We start from the raw sequence: 13601 nt of genomic DNA, 5'->3' as shown, positions 1-13601 counted from the left end.
GACTAGAGTGTGAGGCGATTGATGGCAAGTTCAAGTGCCCATACAGTCATGTGAGATGACTAGTCGATCACATAGGCAGATTGTTAGGAACATTTTGTCGGGCCTTATGACCGCTTATAGAGTTCTGGCAAATTTATATAGCCTGGTCGTGGCAAGAGCTGCTATAGTATTCAAATGAGTCGATTCTTTTGACTAAAGACTATTCGCCTAAGATGGCACGTTTCGCATTAACTTTGATTTGTGTTACTACGACCTTCGTAAATGGGGTCAAATGGGCATATTTTGGGTTATGATGGCTGTGGCTAGTCGAAGGGAATGAGTGCGATAGGAATTGTCCACCCCTAGTCGGGGTTATAACAATATCTCGGGGCCACTCGAGGAGTAATGAATCGAAATGCGTGGCCACGCTCGGAAGGTATCCGGTGTGGATAAATCCGGTCAATCGTTATTCTCCGGATCGAGGAAACCACTCTCGATATGATCACTTGCAAGTACGACCGAAAGACACCTTGCATTGAGTGGGAGATAGTAATAGGACAAGAGAATTGGTGACGCACACTTGTCGAGGACAAGTGGGAGATTGTTGGAATATGTGTCCTCCGACAATAATGCGATCACAAATGTTGATCATGATGATCACATGTTTAAGTCTCATTAAAATGAATACAATTGGGAAGTAATTTTGTTCTTGTCAATGGTCAACATATATCGGTAATGATTGGCTTACTAGAGTTTGACATTCGTCGTGTGTGACGGTGGTGATCAGTTGACCCCTAGGTCATACCTAAAGGGCGACACTCTTAATTGATTATTTAATTAATCGTATAATGTTACGAGTTAATTAAATTACTTGAAAATTGACGGACGATTTTGGAAGTATAATTTACGTATCAAATTGAAATGTGATTAAATGAGATACGGTCTGAGTAATCAAATTGTATAATTACTCGGATGAAATAAATTGTTTAATGTAACAATTAAATTTGAATGAATTATTATAAATACAATCCGTTGTGATTTATAAATGGAGAAATGTTTTTGGTACAAGTAATTATGAGATTACTAAGTCGATTTTGTATGTGACGTATTTTTATTAATACGTTGATTTTTAATATGTTAAAAATACATAACAATTTATGTCACATATGACATGTGACATATTGACAATTGACAAAAATAATATGGATTCCATATTATCATTTGTACCGAAATTATGGGGGTTATTAGGTTAATATTGTGTTGATTAATTTATTGAGAAAACACAATGATTACCTATATCCTAGCCATGCAACTCTAATTTTCTTGTGAAGATAAAAATGTTCATGCATTGGCTCCCCTAAAAAGTCCCCCTTCCACCCGGTTTTTTATGTGAAAAACCATCATTGGTTTTTCATATAATTTTACCTATTATTACACTAAATTAGTTTAGTGATATTCATTCTTATTCCATCATCAAATAAGAGATTTTTAGTGAGATAAAAAGCTCTCTTCTCCTCCCTCTCTAAACCGAAAATATTCAAAGTGTTAACAATATTTTTGGTTCAATTTTCTCATAGATTAATATTATACTAGTATTGTAATATTAATTAGATTAAGTGAAAGCCTTGGGTATTAAGCTTAGGGAGAGATCTTGCTCTTAGATCTTTGTTCTTCCATTGGAATAAGCTCAAGAACAAAAGAGAAAGGTGATCTCTTTTGTGCCCAAATATCCGAAATTAATTATGTAAGGACATGATTTCTCCTCTATTCTTTTTATTGTTTGCATGCATAAGATCCGTTTTAATTTATGACAAATTTATTAGACATATATGAGTATGTTAACATGTATAAAGATCTACATTTCCTTCAATCCCATGTAGTGTCGTTGGGAAGATTCGGCACCAGACCTCATCAGGTTGCTCCCATACCGACATGTGAGACTCGTAAGCCTCGACGTGGTCAGTCGGGTCACCTTCCCCTTTGTATGCTATAGGTGGTAACTTCAGCTTAGTCGGCACCGGAGTATCTAGGACGTAGGCGCTGAGGGGTTGCCTGACCACATGTCGGACGACACGCGGCGATCGGCTCCTCACATTCCTAGTCCGGCTTCTCTCCTCGTAGCGAGAAGGACTTCTCCTCCGACTCTGGCGAGTCGGGCTTCTTCTCCAACTCTGACGAGTTGGGCTTCTCTCGCTCCTCCGGGGTGTGCCTCGTTCGCGCCGCGGCGACGCAGTCTTCTCACGAGTGCGAGAAGGACTTAGGTTCACCACGACCACTTTGGGCTCCCCCGATGTCTTGACAGGGTCAGCTTCTCCTAATGCTCCGTTTAAGTTTCTGGGGGTCATATTTTGGGCCCTGGTCTCCTGGACGGTTTCCGTCGCTCTTGTCGGCGTGACAGTGTGAGAGCGTACTCCCATTAGGTCCAGGAGCATCTTCGTTTTGCTACGTCAACCACATGTCCCATGATGGTGACTGGTCGCGGCGGCGGAGTGTCCGGTATTATTGGCATCCCGTACTCCGGTTGAATCACTTGACCGGCGGAGGGTTGCACAACTCCAGATTTGTGGACGGTATCATCTTGGTAGAATTCGGTTTCGTCGGTCACGAATGCCTCTTGTTTTTTCGACATCTTCTTGGCTTTTGGGGTGGGTTTTTGTGTGTATTTTGTTTGGGAATGAATGTGACTAGCTTCTAGTATCTTTTCCCACAGACGGCGCCAATTGTTCCGGGTGTAATTCCAGAGCAAGTATTGTTACCACCCGTGGCTTGTAGAATGATGTCTCGAGTTGGATTCCTCACGTCTCTATCGTTCCTCTCGGCCTCTCCTGCAACAATGAACGAACTGAGGGCTTGGCTTTGTGCCAAGCGTACTCACTCCGACGCTCAAGTAAGTGAACTTAACAAGATAAGTTGTTAGTACTCGGCTAAGGATATATTATAGAGAGATAAGGAAGATATTACCAGATGAATAGTGATTCTTAGGTTAATTTGTGGATCCTTTCCTCAATGAGGGTTGAGGAGTATTTATAGACTTTCACCTTTTGTCACATAGTGGCCAAGTGGCTAGCAGGTGGAAAGACCGTTCTACCCTCGGCCGCTGGACCCATGGCAGGCCGGCCGAGGGTCTTGGATATGAGTACGCGGATATGTGTCCCGGCTGATCAGTTGCCAGGCCGAGACCCAGGTGACAGGCCGATGGGTTGCATCGGCTAAGCTGTCTGAGTCGTTGACTTGCTGTGGATATCCTTGACCTTGCTCAATATGTTGACTTGGTCAGCGGTGCAGAATATGCCCCATCATATTCAAAAAAGTTTTTAAATAAAATTATCTTTGTTACTACACGAGTTTTTCTAAGTACTTAAAATCGAACAAATTAGATTTTTGACAATATTTTTATTTGTAAGAAATTAGGATCCTTTTTTTTCTCACAAAGATTAATTGTATGTTTATAAAATATACAATTTTAACACTTTTATACGTTTATTATATGAATTTTTTTTTTTCTTTATAAATGTTTCTAAAATAAATATTCTTTATAAAGTTATTTTTCTATTATTATTTTAGTAAAGAATAGTCGATAAATTATTAGATCCACTCCTATTTTATTATTTTTCTCATAAATTATTAGATTTACCTCTATTAGGATTACTTTCTCATAAATTATTAGATCTACTTTGATCTACTTTGATTAGGATAATTTTATCACAAATTATTAATAGGAAAAATCTAGATCTACACTTATTAGGAATTCTAAGAAAGTTGGACTCTCTAATATCGCTCGAAAAGTTCCTGCTTTATATATATGTATTGATGATTTAATTATGGGGGCTGATTTATATCGACGACGTTTTAGTAAATATCGACGACGTTTTTCATAAAAAAGACGATGACTGCCCTTTTGACTTTCTCTCTCTAAAAAAATTTCTCTCAAACTCAACTAAATTAAAAACAAAAAACAACAACAACAACAACAATTAACAATATGTCAGCCTAATTAGTTCATGACATTAATTTTGTAAATAACATATTGTTAATTGTTTGCGTAAATCTGAAATTTATACCCCAAGGTTGAACCATGGACCAAACTTTGAGATCTAACGTTCAGCCATGGACCAAACGTTGGAAATCAACGTTTGCCGTGGTCCAAACGTGGAAAACCAACGTTGGCCGTGGTCCAAACGTTGGAATCCCACGTTTGGCCACGGAGATTTTTTTTTTTTTTTTTTTTTAAAAAAAAAAAAAAAAAATTTTAAAAAAAAAAAAAAAATTCTCCGTGGCCAAACGTGGGATTCCAACGTTTGGACCACGGCCAACGTTGGTTTTCCACGTTTGGACCACGGCCAACGTTAGTTTCCCATGTTTGGACCATGGCAAACGTTGGTTTTCAACATTTGGTCCGTGGTCGATTGTTGAATCTTAACATTTAATCCATGAACTAGTTCATTTTTTTTAAAAAAAAAACCGTGTTTAATACGTTTATTTGGCGATTTTATAAATTTATTTAAGTTTTCTAGTCGATGTGCGTTAATTTCTAACATCTTTTAATTGGTTTAATGCAATGAGAGATCGAAATGTAGTTGATTTTTAGTAGAATTTGAGAGAAAATTGTTTAGAGAGAGAAAATAGTGTAATTATGCAAAGGGCATTATCGTCTTTTGGAATGAAAACGTCGACGATATTTACTAAAACGTCGACGATATTTACAAATCCGGTTAATTATTTAGCAATTATTAATTTATTTTGTTAAAATTATTAGGGTTTATTAATTACTGAAACTAATTATCAATTGATATGAGTGGTGACTAATGGATTATTCTGTATAATTCTTCACATATGAATGTTGACTTGTTTATTAATTGTTTAACAAACCATCTACTGAGCCACTGGAGTCATCGAAATTGATAAAAATGCATACTGACTTGAATATATCATATGGTAATGGTCAAACATCGTTATTCTGAGTTCAAAAAATCAAGGGACTGTCAGCATATAATTGTTGCTACTCGTATTGATACGGCAATTTTGTGTTACGCGGGAGTTGTCGGGGACGGAGGAGCGTGCGGAAGAGGGGATTGCGGGAAGGAGTTGCAAGTGTAAAGGGGAGGAGAAAGGAGACACCGCGTCCGGCAGAGCACGGGTCACCAGAGTATGGTTGGGCGGAGGGAGGTAAAGGGAGTTGCAAAAATTAATTTGAGTATTGAAAAAATAACAAGGGTATAATTGTAAAAGACGTATGTGAAAGAGTAAAATTCGTATGTGAAAAAGCACAAAAAAAAAAAAGGGTGTCCGTGTTTGTATATGTTATTGCCCGGGCATAGAGAAAGAAGATATCAGCGGAAGTGCGAGGTTTAGGGAAATAAGGAAGGAGGCATCAACATTTCAACACCCTACTGTATTCTCTTCAGAGGTGATCTCTCTTTTCTATACCATACTTCTCCTCTCTTTCTTCTCATTTTTATTTAAATTTGATTTCATGTACCACTTGTTCATCTCCGATTCAATATTAATTTTGTGCATTTTTATTGCTTCCAACTTGGTTTGTTTCATGTTAATTTTAAGATTAAATTTCTATGTGGGTGCTTCACAAGACCTAATTTATTCATACAACATTTCCATTTCCATTTTCTTTTTATATGATCAAATTTCCATGTCATGCTTCATTTTCGCCATTTGCATACTATATTCCGGTTTCGTAATCGACCACTGTCATTTTCACGGTAAAACAGGCTGTCTACTAACTAAACTTTATGCATATCAATCTACATTTTTTTTTGAGGTTTTTGGTGTTTCTTAGGTTTTATATCAAATCCGGGAAGACTCATTGGTTAAAGGATTTGTTGGGCTTCTAGCTGTACGTATTTCAGTAAGGACTGAAACTATATGATTTCAGATTGTAAGCCTATGGTTAATCAAGAGAAATATTTTTCAGAATGTTTTGCCTCTCTAAATAAACAATAATCATATCATGGGAAATTAGAACGTGGCGGCGTTAACAGTGAGATGATATGTTCGTAAATGAGTGGAAAGGGAAACATTAAGCTCATCATTATTTCCTATACCCACATTAGCCAATATCTTATGCCTTATGATGGTTAATTGCCGATTTCAGATTCCTGAATTCCCATCCCTGTAATTTGTCCCTGAGTAGACCTTGGCTCGTAATTTTTTTTTTTTTCCCCTTAGGAGGAATCAACTTTTCATTTCGATCTTTGTGACACAGACATATGTCCATGAAATTGTGTCCACTCAGTTGGACATTTGGATATGGAACAATACTCTCTGTTGGGTATGAATTGCTGCTTTGTTGTTACTTCATTATTGTGTCCTTTATTGGCATGCTTCCCTGTTCAGTTTCTCGTTGATGGATGTAGGATGGTGCCTAGTTTAAGTTTCAATCGGTTTATGCTCTATTTTTTTTTTTGAAAGAAAAGAACAATTCATTAATAGAACGCCATACGGCACTTACTAAGGATAGGTATAATCGAAAACAAATCTAATGGAAACCAAAGAAAAATAATTTTCTTATAAACTAGGGATCTCAAAACAGCATCTGACAATTCGGCTCGTCTTATTATCGCTATCTTCATGTAGCTTTTGAGGGGATCCTTCGTTTGATTTATGAGAGAAAATTTACCTAATCACTTGTACCTTTTGAAAGAACACGCTACAAACCATCAACGAAGACTATATTACTGATGAGACTAAACCCACAAATAAATAGAAAAACCCCGAAATAAGGGACAGAAAAACGATTCTCACCAAAAGGGAGACTTTTATTGAATAGTTGATAGATCTGCATACTATTAATTGAAATATGAAATTTTGGGGCTTACCATCGATTGGTAATCAATGGAAGCCCCACGGATAACTGACGGAGGCTAGGGTTTTAGAGAGGCTTATGCTCTACTTTTAATTATCTTTTACTTTGTACTAGTTAGGGTGCAAATAAGTGATGCCATATTTGTCTAATCTAGTGCAACTGAAGCATGACCTCATTTCATTTCCCCTAAGCTAACAAGGCCCTATTTGGCCTATTAGATAGGCTTTCGTTAAACGCCTTACTGTGCAGCATGCTATGTTGATAATATCCTTAGATTTCGGTTGCCGTCTTAAATCATCATATGAGTAATACAAGTTTGACTTAGGGAAGATGCTTTTAAGGCATGTGGAGCTTAGAGTTTTGGCGCAAACTATGAATCCTGTTACCAGGAGAAACAGTGTCCAGATCAGAAGGTGGTTCCCATTCACTAACATGCTTTTTTCATCATCAAGAAAGATCCAAACTTTCTCCACCACGACTACTAGATCCTGCAAGGCGGGTCCCAGAAATTTTCCTTTTTGTTTGAGTATTAACCGCATTTGATATCCTCTTTTAACTTACGCTACTAGTGGGATACGTCATAGCCATTCCATGACCAATAATTATGACATCCAACATGCAGATGGAATCAGAGGTTTATACATTTGGGCCTTACAAAATTGATATGAAGGAAGTATTTTACTCTACCAATCTCTCGTATGCCATGGTGAACTTGCGCCCCCTTCTTCCTGGTAAACTTTCTCAGCCCCCTAATGTTGATTTTTTTTGTATCTTAATACAATACAGTGCCAACTATTTGTCTTCTATACAACAATTTTTTTATAAGTAGTTCTTTGGAGTTCCCTTTAGCATCATGTTGAGCCAATCTGCCAGGTAATTTTAAGGGCTTCTCAATAATGTTTATACAACGAATTCTTTGTAATGTTTGTAACCGAGGGCCTTTTGTTATCTTGTGCCCCTCTATTGATTTGATAATATTCTATTTTCTACATAAAATTTGATTGAGGGAAATCCGGAAATGTAGATCATCGTTATCTCTTAGAAAACTAACATGAATACAAATCAGAAGACCACATACCGTGTCTTTTACGCAATTAGCCTTCAGTTTAAGTCTTCTATTCAATATGGCAGTTAGCAACTAACTTTGTGATGATGATACTGGCGCTCCTATATAAAAAAATTGGGCCTTGTGGAGTCGTAGAGGCAGAGTTTTATACAGGCTCAAGTGCTCAACCAGACAGCATACCTCGGACTCTCGGAGTATGAACCTAACATGGGAGTAGATAAGGGGTATTTGACTAATTGTATTTCATCCATTTGTTACTCCCTTCAGTCCACTTGAGTTAGAAGAAAATGGTGATTATTATTGTGATAAAGGGAATGATAATTAATAATTTAGATTTTAGAGGCAATAAACGATACTCAATTGCTCACTATGTTTTCTTACCAAATTTAGAAAGGGAACAATTAATCTTGGATAATTTAGAGGAAAAGGGGACAATAAAATTGGAAGGAGGAAGTACTATTTTGCTTAATGCCTTTCCGGGAAAAGAATTATTGGTACGTTAAAGATAGTTTCATATGTGGCGTCTACATGACTACATGTAAGCACAGCTGAAAAGCCTAGACTATTTTTCAAAACTTTTTCCTGGTTGGAAGAGAGGGGTGGAGGTGTATGATAAGGGGATGATGAGGTGTAAATCTGTAAACTCCCATCAGTTATGTAACATTAGAGGATCAAGAAGTGTTAATGCTTTCAATGCAATTGACCAATACACTGGCAAAGCTTGTCAAGGAACGTGCACATGAAGATATGATACTCGGGCATATGTCTAAAAGGAGGTGTTATGTCAAGGAGTGTACACTGACTTGAAACACACTGTGAAAGTGAAGTGTTGAAGTGCCATAGACCTGGAGCGATCATGTATATATTTGTTATACTTTTAGTTTAAGTATCACTTAAAGAATGAGGTGATTCGGGAAAAGGTAAAAGTGGCGCCAATAGAGGACAAGATGATGGAAAATCGACTAAGATGGTTTGACCATGTGAGAAGGAGACCTATGGACGCACCGGTTAGGAGGCTGGAGACTTGGAGAACAGAAAAGGTCCCTAGAGGTAGAGGGAAACCGAGACAGACATGGTTGACAGTGATAGAGCACGATATGAGCTTTCTGGGGCTTGAGGAGAGTATGGTGACGGAGAGGGCACAATGGAGGGAAAGGATACATGTGGATTTTTAGTATTTGATGTTTTTTGACATATTTATTTAGTGTTTTTATTTAATTTTTTCTTTTAAAAAAAAATTATTTGTTCTTCTCTCCTTTATTACACCTTTTTTTACCAACCACTTTCTTATATATTTTACTTGATTTACTTTTAAGGCATTCCAAATCCCTAATTCTATTTCGGTTTTCAAAATCGTTTTAATCTCTTCTCTCGATTTAAGTTTTAAGTTTTTATAAAAGAAATCCGGAATTCGATTTTAAAACCTGTAAGTTTACTTTGACTTTGTATTACATTTTCGCTCTCCCTTTTGTGTTTCACTTTTCCATTTTCTATTCGCATTTTGAGGTGTGCGTTCAACCAAGGACGGTTCTAAAAGATGATTCATGTCAGCCGACCCCAATTCATTTTGGGATTAAGGCTCTGATGTTGTTGTTGTTGTATCACTTATGTCTCTGCATCTTAATATGAAAGCACTCGGGTCAATCAATCCTTCTGAAGGCTTTATTTCAAATTAGCGCCTTAAAGTTCCATTGTAGAAAAGAAATTGCAGTCTGTCAGAAAACTTGCCGCGAGGTTGAAAGTGAGGTTTAAATAATGACTCTTGGTAGAGTGTAGTTGCATACAATTCCAATACATGTTCCAAGTTTGGGTGCTTTTGTCTTTGCGTAGCTTTTAATTGCAAATAGCTTAATTTCTAAACTACCAGTTGATATAGGAATGTATCTTTTCTTACAACTTTTAACTTTCTATGTGGTATTGTGATCCAAGGTGTTTTTGATATTCTTGACTGCTGTTACTTTATAAACTATTCATTTTGGTACATTGTATATTCGAGAGGAACATAGTTGATTCTCTTGAACTAGCCGATTTGGCGATTTCATTCTTGATTTCCGAAACGAACCAGGCACAGAAAGTTAATGCTTAGTAAAGCATGGATATCTAGTTAGGCTTTCCCACGTCGGTTTAAGAAAGGGTTCTTATTGTATAGTAATTTTGCCAGTCCACAATCACAAGTGTTGTCGCATTGGGCTGTTCAGAGTAGTAAATCTGTCGCATTATGTAATGCTTCTTACTTCTTGGCATTTACTAAAGCATCTTTCTGTTTATTTGTCACTCTCTAGAGTGCAGCTTCTAAAATATCTCTCCAATTTTTTTTTTTTTTTTTGCAGGTCATATCCTTTGATATAGAATAGCAACGAGCCCTCTAATCTATCTTTGTTTAAATAATTTCTGAACCACGCGCAGTTACTGATCAATGCTGCTTTTTTGAGGAGTTACTGATAAATGCTGCTTGACACAATTTAAACTGCAAACTAGAGTTTGAGATTTAGGGCAAACAGAAATGGGATTTCTAAACTTAGGATGGAGGAAGTACTCTCTCCAATTCGCGACATTCTTTACATTTTGGTTTGGCATAATCATGTTATAAACAAGAGGCAACTGTATAGGTAAACATCTTTTGAGTCTATTGTTATATCTGAATATCCAGCTGGTAAATCACATTCCATAATTAACAGAATCGTAGAAGAGAAACTATCTTCCCTCACATTTTTTTAGGCCATAGCTTGATTTTTGCTTGCTTTGTCAGGGTAGATTACATTACTACTTGACCACCTAGGTTTTTGCCCATGTAAACCTAGTTTGTGCTGTGTGCTACTATGCTTGTACGGGTTGGCTATTAGATATCTGTAGGTGTTTGTGTAAATTTGACTATATTTTTTAGTTGGACTCTCCCTTCGAGTATTAAAGCAAATTGTACTGAATTTTGTTGCTTGGGCGTTGTGTCAATACTAGATGCCAAGCTCCTCTATGTGTAAATTCTACCTGCAGAGTAAGGCATCATTTGGACAGTATAGTAGGTGGGAAGGCGAGGGAGGGAGGGTAACTGGAGCAACAGTGTTTTCTTGTCAAATGTTTCTTCGTTGAACTCGTTTTGATTTGGCTTGTAGGATAAAACATAGATCCCTCCATTTTCCTCCTATCCAATTTTCTATCCAAACAAGGGAAGTCAATCCTCTCCCTTTCCCCCTTTATTGTTTTATCCATACAAGGTGCAAGTGTTAAGACCATGGCAATTCAAATGTATATACTCCATATCAATTGGTGGGACTTTTGGTTATTCCAAGTCAGCAAGGGATCAGCGGCTGAATTTTCTATTTGCTTGGTCTCCTTAATACTTTTGTACATGTTCTTGTCTGCCCAAGGCGTGAAGTGAAACGCTTTGCCGATCTCACTGTTGATGAAACTTCTGATCTATGGCTCACTGCACAAAAAGTTGGTAGCCAACTTGAGAACTACCATAAAGCATCATCCTTAACTCTTGCAATTCAAGTAAGTTATTTGTTACTTTTTGCCCGTCTCTTAGTCTTGTGTGTCTTTGTTTTTCTAGATGGTTCATAGTGCTTTTCTCTATATTTCTCTTAACATCTATAAATCGCTTTGTAAGTCCATCTTTTGAGGTTGCCTTGTTTCGGTGAGGAGTCTACGATTGAATACTGAGCCTCTAGGCTTGGAGGTTGAGCCCTTGCAACCGAAGTCTCCAGAGGCCAGAGCCCACCCATTTTGCGTGCTCTTGGTATTAAATGTTAGCCAATATGCAAGAGTTTCACTTTTGAGCTTATTGTGCTGATAGTTTCCTGCATGTGAAGTTTCTTTCAAAGACACTGATCTTTGTCTGTTACGGCCAATGTTTGCCTGACCACAAGTAGTTTTAACCGATGTGCGACAGCTGTGACCAATACGGTGATTACGGTGAAACAGCTGATACTATATCCATACGACTGATGAAAAACAGGTCCCGATTAATTGTACTACCCCGACTCTTCGACACGTGTCGGAGTATCTATTTTGTGCGAATTTTTCAATTTTTTGGTCTGAAGTGAAGTGTCGAAGTGTCATGTAGTGTCGGACTCGATAGGTGCCGGACACGCGACACGGCAGCTAAGTGAACTGTCGGAGTACCTGAGAATCACTCACTTCCAGAATGGCCAGCTATTTATGTCATTGTCTTCACCACCGCGTTATTTAATGTTATGCTAACACGATCCAGAATTGGTATGTGATTGCAACTAGTGCCTTTGTGGCTTTATTTGATACCAATATACCATTCTTGTACCAGTGTCTGGTATGCCCATATCATTTAACTTCCTTTTCACATGAAAAATACAATCTAGGATTCTAGATGGTAGTGCTAAGGTGCTTAATCTTACATTTGATGGAAAAGGACTGGGAAATAGTTCAGATCTGGAATGGACCCAACTTTGGTTACACAGAAATACAGAATTCCATGAATGACCGCTGTTTCTTGACAAGCCGAACTGATTTTGCAATTGGGTTGTTTAATTGTAGGACGGCCCTCAGGCAGGGCAGACGGTACCCCATGTTCACATACATATCTTACCTAGAAAAGGTGGCGACTTTGAGAAGAACGATGAAATATATGATGCGGTAGGTTTAGTCAACTTTCTATACTAATTTTATGTCACTTGTTGCTTAATTCTCCATTAATGGCCTTTTTGTTGATCCAGATTGACGTGAAGGAGAAGGAATTAGCTCAGAAGTTGGACCTGGACAAAGATCGCAAGGATCGAACCCTTGATGAGATGAGTAAAGAAGCAGAGACATATAGGGCACTTTTCACTTGATTACTCGAGCTTCTGGTGCTGCCTTTTCTTCTACTTTAACGTTATTTCACATTTTATCGCCTATTGCAGACTTGATATAGTAGTTGGTTTTACTGGATGATGGATAATCTACATTGCCATTCTGAATTCTGATTCCCTTAACCAGCAGCCAGCAGGGGCCAATTTGTCGAAATTGGGGATTATATTTATCCCCAATTTTATGACATTTTTAGCTTTGCATATTGACAATGGATTAATTTATGGTATATTTTTTTTTCCTATTATCTTTGATTTCTTTGACCCCAAATAAGTTTGGAATTAACGGTCTAGCTTTTTCCCCCTTTTTTTGACAACGATGAACTTTTATAAATAAAAAACTAGCACATAGGATACATTAAAGTACAAAGAAAGGGGCATTAAAACTACTTGATACCCAAGTAACAGAAACAGTACAAGTAGTTCCAACCGAAGAGACAAGGCGACTTGTCTTGAACGGTGGATGGTAATGCACGTCAAACTCGATTAAGTGGACATCCTTCCGCTTCATCCTCATAACGGTAGTATTATTGCGGGTGTACCTGCAAAGTTGAAACGTTGACAGCAACCAAACACCTTTTCTTCGAAGCGGCAAAAGCACGACCCTTTCGACCTTTAGTATGGCAATGATCCACAATGGGTCTCCAAATTTAAACCAGACCGATGAGATCTTAGTAGCATAGGGAGAGTCTGAATGAAGGCATGTCTTCTTATTAACCTCTTCGATAGGTTTAAAAAAGTTCTCCGGTGTCGTGGTGGAACTTCTGTTGTCCTATAAATTTCTTCATGGGGAGTTCTCGCTTGGATGGTTTTAGAGGTGAAGGTAGACCCTCATGAAAGAGACATGGACCTTGGGTTGTAAAATCCCAAATTTTTGCCCTAATCTTTGCCATGATCTTGAGATGATAGATGGAGT

At 37.8% G+C, this 13601-nt stretch overlaps 1 protein-coding gene across 1 annotated transcript; it reads left to right on the top strand.

Moving 5' to 3' along the window:
• Window positions 1–5264: 5264 nt before the first annotated feature.
• Window positions 5265–12933, top strand: LOC141642726 (bifunctional bis(5'-adenosyl)-triphosphatase/adenylylsulfatase FHIT). Its single transcript, XM_074451620.1, has 6 exons — window positions 5265–5386; window positions 7130–7294; window positions 7422–7532; window positions 11211–11357; window positions 12375–12473; window positions 12554–12933. The coding sequence occupies exons 2-6, from the start codon at window positions 7130–7132 to the stop codon at window positions 12668–12670; spliced, it is 639 nt and encodes a 212-aa protein (XP_074307721.1). The 5' UTR covers window positions 5265–5386; the 3' UTR covers window positions 12671–12933.
• Window positions 12934–13601: the final 668 nt, after the last annotated feature.

This window comes from Silene latifolia, chromosome 2 (assembly GCF_048544455.1).
Source record: "Silene latifolia isolate original U9 population chromosome 2, ASM4854445v1, whole genome shotgun sequence".
Taxonomy (NCBI): domain Eukaryota; kingdom Viridiplantae; phylum Streptophyta; class Magnoliopsida; order Caryophyllales; family Caryophyllaceae; genus Silene; species Silene latifolia.
The sequence above is the reverse complement of the archived record's forward strand: the minus strand, read 5'-3'. Positions and strand labels throughout refer to the sequence as shown.

What these genes read in the sequence shown, in the direction of transcription:
- LOC141642726 (XM_074451620.1), top strand. Translation starts at nt 7,130, where the DNA reads ATGCTTTTAAGGCATGTGGAGCTTAGAGTTTTGGCGCAAACTATGAAT. An exon ending in CCTTAACTCTTGCAATTCAA is followed by an intron (nt 11,358 to 12,374) that starts GTAAGTTATTTG and finishes GTTTAATTGTAG; the next exon opens with GACGGCCCTCAGGCAGGGCA. An exon ending in ACGATGAAATATATGATGCG is followed by an intron (nt 12,474 to 12,553) that starts GTAGGTTTAGTC and finishes TTGTTGATCCAG; the next exon opens with ATTGACGTGAAGGAGAAGGA.